This window comes from Cololabis saira, chromosome 12, assembly GCF_033807715.1.
Source record: "Cololabis saira isolate AMF1-May2022 chromosome 12, fColSai1.1, whole genome shotgun sequence".
Taxonomy (NCBI): domain Eukaryota; kingdom Metazoa; phylum Chordata; class Actinopteri; order Beloniformes; family Belonidae; genus Cololabis; species Cololabis saira.
Genome location: NC_084598.1, coordinates 4,461,486 through 4,477,938, shown reverse-complemented (window position 1 = coordinate 4,477,938; position 16,453 = coordinate 4,461,486). Strand labels below are relative to the sequence as shown.

General features: G+C 40.8%; 2 protein-coding genes across 2 annotated transcripts in view; one reads left to right on the top strand and one right to left on the bottom strand.

The window, feature by feature from the left end:
* Positions 1-1,551: 1,551 nt before the first annotated feature.
* Positions 1,552-8,566, top strand: LOC133456679 (lysophosphatidic acid receptor 6). The gene is made up of 3 exons (XM_061735206.1): positions 1,552-1,688; positions 3,476-4,050; positions 5,772-8,566. The coding sequence occupies exons 2-3, from the start codon at positions 3,564-3,566 to the stop codon at positions 6,239-6,241; spliced, it is 957 nt and encodes a 318-aa protein (XP_061591190.1). The 5' UTR covers positions 1,552-1,688; positions 3,476-3,563; the 3' UTR covers positions 6,242-8,566.
* Positions 8,493-16,453, bottom strand: part of ints11 (integrator complex subunit 11) — a 28,877-nt gene continuing 20,916 nt past the window's right edge. Inside the window, exons 16-17 of the mRNA XM_061735205.1 lie at positions 13,582-13,711; positions 8,493-8,859 (exon numbers count right to left, since the gene is read on the bottom strand). Coding sequence (XP_061591189.1) covers positions 8,794-8,859; positions 13,582-13,711 — 196 coding nt within the window. The 3' untranslated portion in view covers positions 8,493-8,793. The remainder of the gene's footprint in view (positions 8,860-13,581; positions 13,712-16,453) is intronic.

The window sequence follows — 16,453 nt, the reverse complement described above, 5'->3', positions numbered from 1 at the left end:
AACGTCTTACATATGAATACTTTACTTACAAACACATGACAGTGAACATATTTATGTTCTGGATTATCAATTTATAAACTGAACAACTTATTGACTGATAACTACTTGCTTGCAACCTTTCATTGTTGGAAGAAACAAAGCAAAACCTCCCATTAACAGATTAACTGATAAATGACTATAGAAACAGATAAACTGGTGTCTTGTATTCACTGAATCAGCTATGATGTTGAAACCTTTAACCCCACGTGACCAGGACAGGACTGCCACGTTACATTATCCAGTTATCAATCAATTAGATGCAGAAAATGATTTTCTGATTCCATTTTGTGAGCAGTGGTAAAACTGAAGGTGAACTTTGTGAAGCATGCGCGATATGAGACACACTGCAGACACAAGACATGCAGGCAGCTCTCCGGGGAGCCCACCGCTTGCTCAAAGGGACTCAGGCAGATGTAACATTTGTCTGGATCAGACAGGAAAGGAGGTTCATACCACCGAGGGTGAGAACAGGTTTGATACAGATAACTTTTTTTTTTTACAGAGCCATGGTTGGCTGGAACTCTATACCAGTTCATATTTCTCATGTAGAAATAGATTGATTTAAGATTTGTTTAAAGATTGGTTTAAGATTCAGTTGAAACAATCTTTTAAATTTAAAGGGGACCTATTATGGCATCTAATGTCTATTTTAAACAGGCCTTGAATGTCTTAAAAACGAGCTTTTGATTGTTTTTGCTAAATAAATTAGAAATTCAGCCTCTAAACCATGTCTTTATCCTCCCAGTCTCTAACCTCATTATCTATGCAGGATTCTGAGTGGGCGGGGCTGTGATAATGAGGCTCTGTGCTGATTGGCTGCCTGAATGACGCGATACACCGCTACGAAAAAATGGCGGAAGCTCCGGCCGGCGGAGTTAAGGCTGAATTATGGTTCTGCGTTAGCGTTCTGCGGAGACCTATTATGAAAAACAGGTTTTCTCTTGCTTTAACATATATAAAGTGGTCTCCCCTCAGCCTGCCAACTCAGAGAAGGAGGAAAGAACCAAATTCTGCAGTGTCTGTACAGCCGCCCAGATGAGCCGTCCAGTGTGATGTGGATCTACGAGCCGTTCAGATTTGCGCATTTTCGTTACGTAATCAAAATGCAAACCATGCCCACAACTAACTCCGCCTGCCGGAGCTTCCTCCATTGTTCCGAAGCAGTGGCTGTTTGAACAACGAGCAATAGTAAAAATGAGGTTTTGCATCGACACTTACCCTCATAATGGCTGCAATGAAACAAAGAGGGAACAATTTAAAGGGGTCTGAATACTTTCTGTACCACTGTAAGTAGTTGTCTTTGCTCTCAGAGTTTTCATGTTTTGCAAAATTGATAACAGATAAATTTTCTGTTCACGTTTAGAATGAAAGTACTGATGATTTACCGGAAGGATAATTAAAAACACTTGTGCATATCTAAGGATGCTGCAGTGGGTGGGGGATAAAAGTATTGTGTGCAGAATGCAGACTATGGTTTCCTGTCTTTCATTTGTCACCTTCACATACTGTAGAAACAGGAAACTGCATGGAACATGTAGCAGCACATTGTACTACAGATGTCTGAGAGGAGCAGCAGCTTTCATCACGTTATCAACCTGTCACGGGGCTTTGCTTAATATGCACATGCAGCAAAGTAATCATTCAATCTGGTAAGTCATTCATTTTCCAAAGAATTTCTCAGATGTTTTGGATTTCCTTATATATGAAATATAGGTGCCTGTACAACATATGGAATAATTGGTTGTGAGAGAAACTTAAACCATGTTAATGAAACTCTTTTAGTCATCAGGATTCACATTTTCCCAAAAATCTAGCAGTATTCAATGTATTCAAATAGTCTAATATTCAAATATGCTTGCATTATTGAAACATAAATGTGTTATGTTTATGTAATAATTGATCGGGGGTTTATGTTCTGGGTCTCTGGAAAGATCCTAGAGACAACTTCTGTTGTAGTAGACGCTATATAAATAAAATAGAATTGAATTTGCCTGGTCTACTTGCAGCTAGTGGTTTACTGTCTTGTTTCACTTCAATATATAAAGGGAAATTCCTCAATTGTCTACATTGAAAACAATGTAATGAATCTTTGTTGTAAGAAACAGGAACAGGGTTCATACACATTTTAACCAACAAATTTCCATGACTTTCCAGCAAGTTTCCATGACTATACATGACCTCTAAAACATCAATGTATGAATGAAATATAGGAATAAAACTATGTAAAAAGTCACCACAGTGGAGATCTAGTGACAATTATGGTTGTATTATGTTGTACTATATGTAGTATATGTTTTATAGTGATCTAATATAACTGTAATAACTGTAGGAGAATGTGGTCACTCCATCCGATCTGCATGATGCGCAAGATAACGCGTGAGACTTTGATACGAAATATTTATTGATCAATTTTAAATCTACCTTATAGGCTGTTATTACTAAATGTTATCATTAAGCGAGAAAAATAAATTCCATGACTTTTCCAGAACTTTTGGGGTGAACTTATTTTTCCAAAACTTTTCCAGGCCTTGAAAATGTCATTTTCAAATTCCATGACTTTTCCAGGTTTTTTCAAAACGTACGAACCCTGTTAAGACTGAATAAGATACTGTATTCAAATCAGTCACGTAAGAGCAGAGCTGGGTAGAGGAGTAAAAAATTGTACTCAAGTAAAAGTACTGTTACTTCAGAATAATGTGACTCAAGTAGAAGTAAAAAGTATCATCTAAATAATTACTTGAGTAAAAGTAAAAAAAGTACTTGGTGAAAAAACTACTCAAGTACTGAGTAACTGTTGAGTAACGGCTGATTTATTTTTTTAACACAACCATTCAAACAGACAAAAGTACAAAATAATCATCTTCAGGCAAATTAAATCAATAAAATAATAAAATAAATTAAAATTAATAAAAAAATAAAAAATGGCTTAAATTAAAATAAGCTTAAAGTAAATTCAAGTACTTTAATAAATAATAAAATAACAGAATAAAAAAATAATTAAGCACAAGTAGTACAAAATGTCAAGCCTTTGTACTTTTCTTTTTAACCAGGCAGAACTAGAACAAACATGAACTCATAGAAACTCTGTGTGTGTTTGAGTCTGTGTAAATGTGACAAAACATGCAAAAACAAACATTTTTCCCAAACAATCACTCAGTGATGTCATGAGATTGACGCGTACGTGGATAAAAGGGATAAAAGAAAAGTAACAGCTCAACGTAGCCTAATGTAGCGGAGTAAGAGGAACAGTTTCTTCTTCACAAATCTACTCAAGTAAAAGTAAAAAGTATAGTGATTCAAAACTACTCCTAAAAGTACAACATTTCCCAAAACTTACTCAAGTAAATGTAATGGAGTAAATGTAGCTCGTCACTACCAACTCTGCGTAAGAGGTCATGTTACATGTCATGTTAAAGTGTTCTCTCTCCTCTCACAGGAGATGCCCCACAACACTGACACATCTTTAACAATCAGTCTGCGTCATCTTTGACCCGTCACGAGAGAATCTCCTGGATCTGAGCACGATGAACGGGACCAACTGCTCCGACCCGTCTGCAGAGTTCCAGTACCACCTCTTCCCGGCCGTCTACATCCTGGCGTTGGTCGTGGGCCTGCCTGGGAACGTGGCTGCGTTCTTGGTCTTCATCAGGACGTCTCCTCGCACGGCCTTCAGCGTCTACATCAGCAACCTGGCCCTGGCCGACATCCTCATCCTGTGCACGCTGCCCCTGCGGATCCACTACCACCTCCACCGGAACCACTGGGTGTTTGGGGACTTCACCTGCCTGGTCACGGGGACGCTGTACTTCTCCAACATCTACCTGAGCATCTGCTTCATGACGTGCATCTGTCTGGACCGCTACATGGCCACGGTCCACCCCCACCCCTACCTGAAGCTGCAGAGCCCCCGGCTCTCCCTGGGGGTGAGCGCGCTGCTCTGGGCCACGGCCGGCGCCGCCGCCCTGGTCTTCATCCTCATGGGCCCGCTGGAGATCGGAGACGCGTCTCTAGGTCTGTGGGAGTTCCTCAAGGGGCCGTTCTAGGGCTGGGGATCGATTCCAATGTCAAGAATCGATTCCGATTCTTAAGATTCAGAATCGATTATCAATATTTGATTCGATCCGATTCCGATATTGATTTGGGTTAGTGTTATTAAAACTGTTTTTTGAGCTGAACAGGTCCAGGGCAGCAAACAGAGGCCGTATGAAATCCTTTTTATTTTTTCCCACATTCCGTTTCCCTATTTCGGTTCCTATTTCAGTTTTTAACTTTTGAGAATTTGGTTTTTAGCATTTTATGCAAATGTAACGCCAAGAGAGTATATAAAGTAATGAAATATAGACAATTTATGCAATTATAACTGAAAACTGTAATGTTTTCATACCATATATATTTAACGGCAAAAACATGGCACCAGTTATTCTTGTGTCCAACAAAAGATTCTTTTTTTGGGCATAAACAAAAAAATATCAAAAGTTGTAATGTAATGATGAAAAAAAATAAATAAATCGTAATGTAATTTTTAGGAATTAATATGAGAATCGATTTAGAATCAGAAAATCGATTTTTTCAACACAGGCCTAGTCCGTTCTCGGACCGCTTCTATTCAACATCTATATGCTACCACCAGTACTCGAGTTGTAAAGAAAAAAAAATCAGGGGGGATGGTGGATTTGATCATATGGGGACAGATAATTTGTGCTGATTACAAATAATATAATATACTACAAATAATAGCAGTGACCAAAACACCTGCAGAAATACTGCAGGAATGACATAGCAGCAGTTAAATGCAGCCTTCTGTAAGCTTTAAATATCCACTGGGCTTACATCAAATACATCAAAACACAACAATAAAAAACACTTTTCTGAACTTATCAATATGACTCTGTCCTTCACAGGATAAGTAACATGGATCACTGCAAAAACTCACAATCTTAACAAGAATATTTGTCTTATTTCTAGTTAAAATGTCTCATTTTAGTAAAAAAATCTCATTACACTTAAAACAAGACTCATCACTGGAAAAAACAACAATTTTTACCTGTTTCAAGTAGATTTTCACTTAAAATAAGTAGAAAAATCTGCCAGTGGAACAAGATTTTTTTGCTTGTAATAAGAAGATAAATCTTGTTCCACTGGCAGATTTTCCTACTTATTTCAAGTGAAAATGTACTTGAAACAGGTGAAAATTGTCAAATAAGTTATTTTTCTGGTGTTATTTTTCTGGTGATGACTCTAATGTTGAAATAGCAGTAAAACCACATTCATTGATGAAATGACATAAGGCAGGGGTCACCAACCCTGGTCCTCGAGGGCCGGTGTCCCTGCAGGTTTTAGATGTTTCCCTGCTTCATTGCACCATGATACAAGTGACTGTGTCATTAACAGAATTGTGCAGCCCTGGAAGCTGATAACAATGATTAATTAGAATCAGGTGTGTTAAAGGAGGGAAACATCTAAAACATGCAGGACACCGGCCCTCGAGGACCAGGGTTGGTGACCCCTGACATAAGGGATGGAAAGGGGGGATGGCAGTTTTACAGGGGGGATGATTTGGACCGTTTTTATTTCAGGGAGGATGCCATCCCCCCTCATCCCCCCTCAACTCCAGTACTGCCTGCTGTATCTACTGCCCTTATTTCTTAATAACTTGTTCTTTTTATTATTTTACCTCTTTTCTTATCATTTTATGTGTTATTTACTGTTTAATTGTGTCTTGTCTTGTCCAGGTCACCGGTGCTTCGAGAGCTTTGCCAGGACGGAGTGGGAGAAGCGTCTGGGTCCGTTCAGCATCGTGAGCCTGCTGTTCTCCCTGGTACCCACCCTGGTGCTGCTGGTGTGCTACACGCTGGTGGCCCGCCGCGTCGCCAGGATCAAGGTCCGGCAGGCCCGCAAGGCGGTGAGGGTGATCCACACCATCCTGCTGATCACGGCGCTCTGCTTCCTGCCCAACCACGTGGTGTACCTGCTGCACCTGCTGCAGCGGCTGGACGTCATCCAGAGCTGCTCCGCCCGCCACGCCATCTACCGGGCCCGGCGGGTCACCATGGCCCTGGTCACCCTCAACACCTGCCTGGACCCCGTGCTCTACTACATGACCACCAGCCACTTCCGCTGGGACAGGCTGAAGAGGAGCTGGCTGTGGGGGATGGTGAACCGGAGCAGAGGGGTGTACAGCATCACGGGGCAGCGGGAGTGATGGCCGACCCTGTAATCCCTCGCTGGAACGCGGTGCAGCTTTTACGTCTCGCTGCTTCACGGATTTGTATTGTGCATCGTGTTCTGCGTTCTGATTGGCTAAACAGTCTCCCTGCTTCTTCACTTCCTGTGTCAATAGAGGGTCTGCATTGACGTCACTTCCCCACTGGACCAGCCCCCTTAAACTGGGCATACACTGTCCGATATTTTAAATCATTGAGACTGCCCCATCTCACACTGCACGACTAGATTGCTGAGTTCAAAAGTTCACAGTCCACGATTTATGTTCTCACACTGTACGAGCCGATGCTCTGATGCGACCCGTCTGCTCACACTATACGATCATAATCCTCCCGTCGGACCTCTGTTACTGGAACTCGAGGCCGGTTTTGGGGCAGGGGTGGGCTGTGCCAACCCAAACGTGTGTCCTGCCCACCTGATCAAAGTTATGGGGGATCCTTTATTTTTTTATAATTTTATTTTTTTATATATATATTAAAAAAATTCCAAAATATCTGTACCGTTTCTGATTGGGTCGGCACTGCGCATCATTTTTAGACACAACAATGAACGCATACCGCAAAAGTTGTGTCTCGGCGGAGGGACCGACGTCCCAGCAAAATGAGAAGAGAAAAAAGAGGTGTTCTGAACAGCAGACAGACACACTAAAGGCTGATTTATGGTTCCGCGTTACACCAACGCAGAGCCTACGGCGTAAGGTACGCGGCGACCCGCACAGTACGTGGAAATGCTGTCTTTTTTTCTGCTATTAAAACATGATTTGTAATGTGAATTTGCAACACTTTAAACTACAAATAATAGTTTTTGACGTGACATCAGAGATTGCGCATGCTCTCTGTGAAAGGATGAGTCCAATCGGGTCGTAGCTGCTTCAACTGTGTGATTCCTTCACAAGGAGCGACCAGGATTTCAAACACGCTTGATTTCCTTGCGACCTCACGATTTGTGATCGGGAGCTCGTCGTGAGGTGTTAATCTCTCGTCGTGAGGTGTTAATCTCTCGTCGTTACCCCACGTATACTGCACGAGGCACGAGCAACGATTGGGTCGAAATCCTGCCCGATCAAAACAAAGTCGCACGACTGGAAAATCGGCTCAAAACGAGCCGACAATTGCACAGTGTCTGCCCGGCTTTAGAGGCACTGAGTGGCAAAAACAGCTGCAACTAGTGGAGAAGACGGGATAACAGCTGATTATCAGTTTAAATTAAAGACAGTTGGACTTGACAGTGACCCGTACAGTTACCAAGAACCAGTGGTCCATGGACATTAATATTTGGTACAGTTACCAAGAACCAGTGGTCCATGGACATTAATATTTGGTACAGTTACCAAGAACCAGTGGTCCATGGACATTAATATTTGGTACAGTTACCAAGAACCAGTGGTCCATGGACATTAATATTTGGTACAGTTACCAAGAACCAGTGGTCCATGGACATTAATATTTGGTACAGTTACCCCAAGAACCAGTGGTCCATGGACATTAATATTTGGTACAGTTACCAAGAACCAGTGGTCCATGGACATTAATATTTGGTACAGTTACCAAGAACCAGTGGTCCATGGACATTAATATTTGGTACAGTTACCAAGAACCAGTGGTCCATGGTCCATTTTAGATGTTTTCCAGTTGCTCAAACTGAAAGTTTACGCTGACACTCAGTCTTTCTGACACTCAGTCTTTCTGACACTCAGTCTTTCTGACACTCAGTCTTTCTGACACTCAGTCTTTCTGACACTCAGTCTTTCTGACACTCAGTGGGTGTAACCCGCTGTGAAGTCGCATCTGTGACGTCATGCACATTCCCTTAGTAACGTTGGTTGCTTAGCAACAAGCTGAGAACGGCCAATGAGCTTCAGCAGCAGCTCAAGAACGGGAGCCTTTGATGAATCGTTCATTTCAGTCTCAGATATAATCCATGGTTTCATGTCGGTTTAGAAGAATCTTTTTGCTCAGAAGAAAAAAAGAGTGACAACAACAACCCATAACTATGTTCTTCTCTGGAATAAACACTCCTGCACCGCAGCTTTAGGAGAAAAAGACGCTACAGAGCGAGTCAGGATGCAGCAGCATCCGAAGAAACCTTGTATAATAATTGTTAAAAAAAAAAAAAAAAAAGTTGCTACTTCGCAGATTTCACTTATCACGGGTTCTTTTTGGAACATAACCCCCGTGAAAAACAGGGATTACTGTATACATGAACGCTTCAGGATCGCTGGCTGCACACTTACAGGACTACAAAACCAACCTTTTCTGTCTAAGTGTTTATTCACATTGGCTTATTCAAAATAAAGAGATTTACAGCAGAATTGGAGGATCTGATTTTTCTTTAAAAGTCTAATGATGCATAAAAAACTGAACCAATCTGGACACATGAGGAAACACAGTCCCAGTGCGGTGAGACGAGGGAGCAGGTCCAGCCTCGGTGCTCGGGTTTCCATGGGAACATCTGAGTTTCTAACTCTCAGAGGGAGGGAGCAGCTCGGACGGGAAGTTCCCTCCAAATGCTCGGCGTTTGTGACCAGAGGATTCAGCACAGTCCGGAGGGAAGGCCCTTCTTCAGCAGAGAGGACAGGTAGCTCCCCAGGTCTTCATCCTGAACCACACGAGTCACAAACCAGAGTTACAATTAAAAAATCATTTTAATCACACTTCACTTCTATAAAAACCTTCAACTGCATTTGTTTATATTTCAGGAAATTACTGAATCAATGAACTGTAATGAAGTAATTATTCAAAATTATTTAAGTGTGTTTCAGCAAACAGGTGAGTATAATAACACATTTAACTGCATCTAAAATATAGTATAAAATCTCGATATGTGTAAGATTGATTTCCTTTAAAAGCTCTTTCACTGTTTTTACCTTGGTAAATGTGTCTTTTTCTGCTTTAATATCATGATTTGTGATGCCAGTTTTAAAAAGTCCTTGAGATTTTAGTTTCATCTCCTGAGTGCAGAGTCAACAGTTTCCCCTGCAGATGTTAAACTACAGTGTGAAGTCTGCACAAACACCAGCCAGTGTTTTCTGTAAGGCAGTAGAAAGTAACGGTGTTGTTTTCCGTTTTATTGTGGCTCCTCTCCGCCTCGCCTGGAACCCACGACCCCACGGAAACACGTTCCTCCCATGACGCGGTGACAGTTCGGTGGCAGGTTCCCCCCGCCCTCAGCTTTCACCAGTCTCACTTTCAGAGCCCGACCCTCGTCCTGTCCTCCCACACCAGTGTGTTCAGGTCTCAGCACCAGGACTGTGTGAGCACCAGCCAAATGTGAACCCCGGGCCAGCGCAGCGCCGTTGGACTGGGTGTCCCCCGTATTTGTTTGTGTTGGACAGGAAAGCCCGGCTGGTCTCCAGCAGGAGGATCCCCCTTATGATCCAGGTCCTGGTCCAGGTTTCTACCCCCTTATGATCCAGGTCCTGGTCCAGGTTTCTCCTTATGATCCAGGTCCTGGTCCAGGTTTCTTCTTCCTAAAGGGGAGTTTTTCCTTACACTGTTTGGATTAAGGTTTTTCTCCCACTAGGGGAGTTTTTACCTGCCATTGTTTATGTTATGTTTATGTAATAAACATTATGTTTATTTTTGTTTTTACCTTTTATTAGGACCCGAGCACTTACAGTGCGAAGGCCCTATTGTATCTGAAGGAATTCTTTTTTATTTCTTTCTTGTTTTTATTTTTCTGATGAAATGAGGGCCTTTTTTCCCCCTAAACGTGCCCCAAAAGTCACCAAATTTTGCACGCAAGCCAGGTCTGGTGAAAAATGTGATATTTAATGGTTTGCATTAATGGGCGTGACCTAATGGCTCAACAGCGCCCCCTAGAAAACTTTGTGCCTCAAGCCCCACAATACGGTTTGACGAACATGCATGAAAATCGGTACACACCTGTATCATGTCACAACTTAAAGAAAAGTCTCTTGGCGCCATGGCCCAAACCCAACAGGAAGTCGGCCATTTTGAATTAATCGTGTAATTTTGGTGAAAGTTATGCCATTCCTTCGGCCGTTAATACGGCCTGAACCGTAACGTGCACCCAGGTGTTTATACATCAAAATGTGCGTCTACATCCTGCAACACCACGCATTACTTTTCTCAGTCAAAAGCGTTACCGTGGCGACGATAGACGCCAAAAAGCGCGCCCCCCCTTCATCTGATTGGTCCATATCTGATAGTTCCTACTTTCTGCCAGAACTTTTGAATGGTTTGATATAGAGAGTCATGGGTGGAGTCATCGGACTTAGTTTTGAGTACTTGACCTTTATTGGTGAAAATTGCACGTGCGAGGGCCCGTTCATCGCTGCTTGCATTCCTATTTTTATCATTATTTTTAATGTTTTATCTTTTTGTCTTTATATGGGTGTTTATATTTATACATGTCAGTGCTGAGTGAGTGAGATGGAGATGTCAGTTTCCCCGAGGAAACCTCCCAAAGGAATAAAGTCGTCTGAATCTGATTAGAATTGCTCGGGAAGATCCTAGAGACTTCTGTGTGTTCCTGTGCTGCTGGTTTATTTAATCATTTAATTATAGCAACAGAACTATTTATAACCTCAAATCAAAAAAACATAAGGAAAATACAGACTATGCTTTGATGTAATCTGACTACTTCACTGCAGACGTACGAGACCAGGACATTTTGTCAGGTTTCATTTGTACATCACTTTCTCACTTCTGGGTTTCTAGAAGGTCTGAAACATGAAGAATGTCGACATGAAGGTGATTTCAGTCTAACGGCCAAGTTAGAATAAAGTTCTTCAAAAACAACAAATAGTCACGATTTTGTACAAAAGCAGTGTTAACAAATAACGGTGACCATGAAAGTCACCGAGGATCAAAAATGAGCAGTTTATCAACAAATGACTAAAAACTAAGGGATCAGTCTTTCATTGCATGAGTGAAAGAATCCCGAGGAATTTGGGTGTAAAGGGCGATGGGGCGGATCTAAACATCTGACCTATCAGACACTTCCCCGTGAGTCACCAACGCCTGACATGAACCCACGGACAATAACACTAACCCTGACAGATGCCAATAAAACTTTACTGTGCAGAAAGAAGCTTTATGTTTCTCTCATCCTGGGGCTGTGACGTGTGTGGGCTCGGCTGAGATGAGATGAGAGTGAGCAGGAAAGAAGCAACGAGCCCAAACACCAGGCTCTGGAATGTCTCAGGTCGGATCAGAACCCTCAGCAAAGACCGTTTTTACTTCTGCGATGGCAACATTAGAGCAGAAAAGTACATGGAGATTTGAGAGTAACATGTTCCGTCTTAAAGCCTTAAAGCCTTTAGGGGCCTGAAATAAAACACTATTGGGTGAAAGGGTAGATTTGTTTATATTTATGTACAGAAATGGGCAGCTATGTATGTATAAGGGGTGTAACAATATATCGTGCCACGAAATTTCACGATACAAAAACGTCACGATACGTGTCGTGGAGGTGACAAACTGTATCGGGATATTGGGTTATTAATATTAATAAATTGTGTTGACTAGTAACGGCCGCGCCTCGACCCACGGACCAAAATCTTCCTCCTCAGAAGAAACTAGTACCGTTTTGGTCCCGATCACGGGACTCTTGCAGGTTTTGAGCTCTGAACTTTTACTGATGTAAGTCTGGTGTAGAGTTAAGCCTTACCTTATTAAATTAAACCTTTTTGGGGTGGTGAGTAGGATAAACACGGGGACAACTTCTGCTGAGTTCCAGTGTACTTTAATGTCCCTCAACAGTGTAGGATTTTAGAACATCAACACAGCACCTAGTGCCGTACTGTGGCGTATCACTCCGCCCAATCTAAAACAGACTAATCACTACAGATAAACTGACTAGTGTCATTATAGTCCCTGATTTACATCAGAATATAAAGAATAGATTTATAAAATAATCAACCCTGAATTACCAAAATAACCTTCTTAACAAAAATAAATCTCCTCTTACACTTATAAGGTGAGCATGAATCAATCTTTTTTATGATGTAAAATTGTATGTATTTATTTACTTTTATTTATTTATTTAATTTTAGTTGTTACATTTCTGGAAAAGAAAAAAGTCAAATCATACATGAGAGAAACTATTCAGTTTGTGTCTAAATATTTGTACTTGTCAGAAACTGAAGATGCATAATGCAAACCTGACATTTACTTTTAGTTCAGTTTGTGGAAAATGGTTGGCCTGGCTTTCTCTTTAAAACTTAAACAGTTATAAAGCATTACAAACTGGAACAATAGGGCAAACGTACAGCATTGTTTTGTATTTTGTGTCTTTATAAAAGACCATTTTTTCTAGTCATATGTTCCTCATTCAAGGTTGTTAAAAAAATCACTGTCACTCCTTCGGCCTGGATCACCTAGAAAAGCCTGGTGGGTTCAAACTGGCAACGTCTGATCCTCAGTTTTCATTCTGATTCACCGTGACTGGTTTCAGAGCAGTAACATCAGCCCACAACGGCCAAACAAACACCCCTTTTTACATCTGAACCGAAAGATTTCTGATTATCTTCACTGCAAAAACTCAAAATCTTGTCTTATTTCTAGTTAAAATGTCTCATTTTTAGTAAAAAAAAATCTCATTACACTTAAAACAAGACTCACTGGATCACTGGAAAAGAAAACAACAATTTTCACCTGTTTCAAGTAGATTTTCCCTTAAAATAAGTAGAAAAATCTGCCAGTGGAACAAGATTTTTTTGCTTATTTCAAGTGAAAATTTTCAAATAAGTTATTTTTCTGGTTGATGACTCTTGTTTTAAGTGTAATGAGATTTTTTGACTAAAAATGAGACATTTTAACTAGAAATAAGACAAATATTAAGATTTTGAGTTTTTGCAGTGTTGAATGAGAAATAATCCCAAAATAGATCTTATTTTACTCAAATGTTTTAATTGCCTACATTAACTGCTCATGATGCCGATTTTTTTTTGGATAGTACAAGTGTGCTATTATTACATCAACATGAAAATTCAATTACATTTTTTATTTATACACATGCTGAAAAGCTGACTGCATCGAGACTTGAGCCATATTCTACAGCAGACTGCATTTAAAACGTCTTAAAAGCAAGCGATGTGAGACCTGATGGAAACATTTTTATAGAAACTATTTTTAGTCCCTGTAGCGGAGAGGAAACCACGAGGGGTTTGTCTCCACTGTGCTGTTTATGTTTTTATAGTTAATAAGGAAACTTTCATCACTTTAACCTGTTGCTGCTTCCTGTTGTGCATGAAAAACACCGTCACAAAATTAATTCCTCATGCGAGGCAATAACCACAGGTTCTAAAGGTGTTATATAAAGACTAAATGGTAAATGAAGTCAACACCACGGTACCTGATAGCTCCAGGAGAGGAGCAGGACTTTGGAGTTGGTGTCTTCAGCAGAAGAGGAGACTTTGATGACGATGGACTCCACCATGACGGTGCCGTCGGGGAGGTGCTGGATGGCGTAACCTTTTAACACACTGATGCAAAAGAAAGATACGTTATTATATATATATATATATATATATATATATATATATATATATATATATATATATATATATATATATATATATATATATATATATATATATATATATATGGTACATTATGTTGCACAAGGCAACATAAATGACATTTCAGAAAAAAATGAGACTGATCCATAACAAAAAAAGCTCCTCTTATCCTCAGATCATTACTACACTCAGGGGGGAGAAAACAAGTGGCCCTTTTCCACTAGCACCTACTCAGCCAGACTCGACTCTCCTCCACTCGGTTTGGTTCTTCTCCACTAGGGGTCTAGGCGGGTGGAGGCGTGACGAGTAGATACTTTTCTGTATCTATTCTACCGAGGTTCTAAGCTGCTGAGTCAGCTGTATCTGACATCATCACACTACAGGCCACCGATTGGTCGGGGGGTTGGAGTCAGACGTCTGAGTCAGGAGGAGGAAATCAGAGAAAGAGACTCTGACGGATTCTGGTTCATTTTATTCAACAGGCAACGGCAGCAAAAGTGTGTTTCATGATCCAACTCTGAGGGTCAGATGTTCATAAACCTGGTGCTGAGGAGAGAATTAAAAAGGGATCTAGACGGAGATAAGGAACGATCAGATCTACCAGGAGCTCTGTCTCTTCATAGCTGCTCACGGCTCCAGCTGACTTTTCAGCAGCGCCGAGACAAACTAACAAAAAAAGAAAAGCGTTGCTGCTTGAAGCTTCTCTCTCTCTCATTTTTTAACTTTCTTTCTTTTTGTTTATTTTGGTTATCCAAAAAACAATGTTTTTACATCGGTGCAACCATCATCATACAACATGGGGAAAACAGCAAAACCAGAGAGGAACTACAGAGATAGCTCAAAAAGATGTGACCAAAAAAGGTGTAGGCTGAAGCATTACAGTATATCCCATTACAATATATTTTTATACCCGTTGGTAGTCTTAATTTTAAACATTTTTTAAAAGGTATGGATCGAACTACACATTCTTAATTCCTTTTCGCAACAATTCCATAGTTTTACACTGAAGTACAATGTTCTTTTGACTTTGTTCTTGCCTTTTGGTTTTTGAACGAACCGGCATTCCTCAGTTCAAATTTGTTTTCCTGGATTTGGAACATGATTTTTCCTGGATGCTGCGTGGATTGTTGTAAGCTTTGAACGGGACCAAGGGACTAAGGGCCTGATTTACTAAAGGTTTGCGTGCGTAAAAACGTGTGCAAACTTGACATCACCCGCAAAGCAATGTGCCAGCTGATCTACTAACAGCGTGCAAAGAGGACTGCGCCTCTGAAATGAGCAAAATAGCACACGCTGTTCATTTAATACTTTTGCCCTGATGAATAATCAATATGGGGCGTACCCGCCAGAAATCGCTAAATACTGGGAAGGGAAAATGCAAATATGTCCATTTACCACGCGCAATGAGATTTACCAAGCCTGAAAGTAATTGCGGGGATTGTGGTTGCGTCTGTATTTAATACGTTTGAAAGGAAGGTGCTAATCTGCCCAGCATTACGCAGGGATGCTTGTTGGTGCCTGATTTGAGGATTGGGGTGGGGATGGCTCAATTTATTGTGAGGATTCTCCACATGCAAAAGGAGAAATATTTTATTTGAATGTTAAATCGAGTATTATTCAGCAAAAGGTTGCCACAGGAGGCATCTTCATTTTTTTATTTGTGATAATAAATAAATCACGTGTTTTCATGGAGAAAAAAGAGTTTGTTATTGTGCGCCTGTTCTGCAGTTGGCTCTAGCGTGTCATACCCCGGCAGGTGTTGTGCCGTATTCAGCACCCCTGCCGTGAAAAGCACCCCCTCGTCGACATATATTACCCACAGATCTCTTATTCACGAGTAAATGTCAAAAAGGACTAAATGCTCATGTTTAATTTACTACAAATGACAACGTACACACAATGACAAAAATGATATTCTCATTCCGTGTCATGTTCTGTTTAGCGTCCAGTTTTGTGTTAATGATTCATGTTTAAATGCGCACATGGATTCCACAATAGTCATACTTTCCCACAATCACAGTCACAGATAACAAAAATCGGGTAAATGGTTATTGATGTCATTAATTAATAGCCTGCTTACTGTGTTGTCTTCCATAATATTTGTAAATATATATAATATAAACTCCTAAGTATGTGTTTGTGTGAGTGTGTATATATAAATATATTGAAGTGTCAGTGTGTTGTTTTTTTTCTTGGTCTACTTATCATTGAATATACGAGGGGGTGCTTTTCACGGCAGGGGTGCTGAATACGGCACAACAATTTGCCTCTTCCACTAATATCTCTAACTCCAACTCGTCAAATTTCATTTTGCGCTTGCGACTATATCCTGCTTTCCATCCACTCTCCATGGCGCAAAGTTTGCGCCGCAAACCCTAAGACGCGCAACACCTCATTTAAATACTGAGGTTTGCACCTGTTATCAATTGCGCACGCAATCTTAGTTGATCACCCGCAAAACACACAACAACAGCACGTGCAAACTTTTTCAGTGCACACGCAATTTAGTACTCTTTATTTAGGATCTTAGTAAATCGGGCCCTAAGAGAAGCTGAGATATGAGATATTTTCGGCGGGAGCCATTTTGAATTTTCTGCAAACCGGCCACTAGGGGGACGTCCCAATTTGTTTGCTGCACGATTTTCATGAATTCATTCCCAGCTACAGTTGAGATGAGCCGAGTAGGTGCTAGTGGAAAAAGTGCCA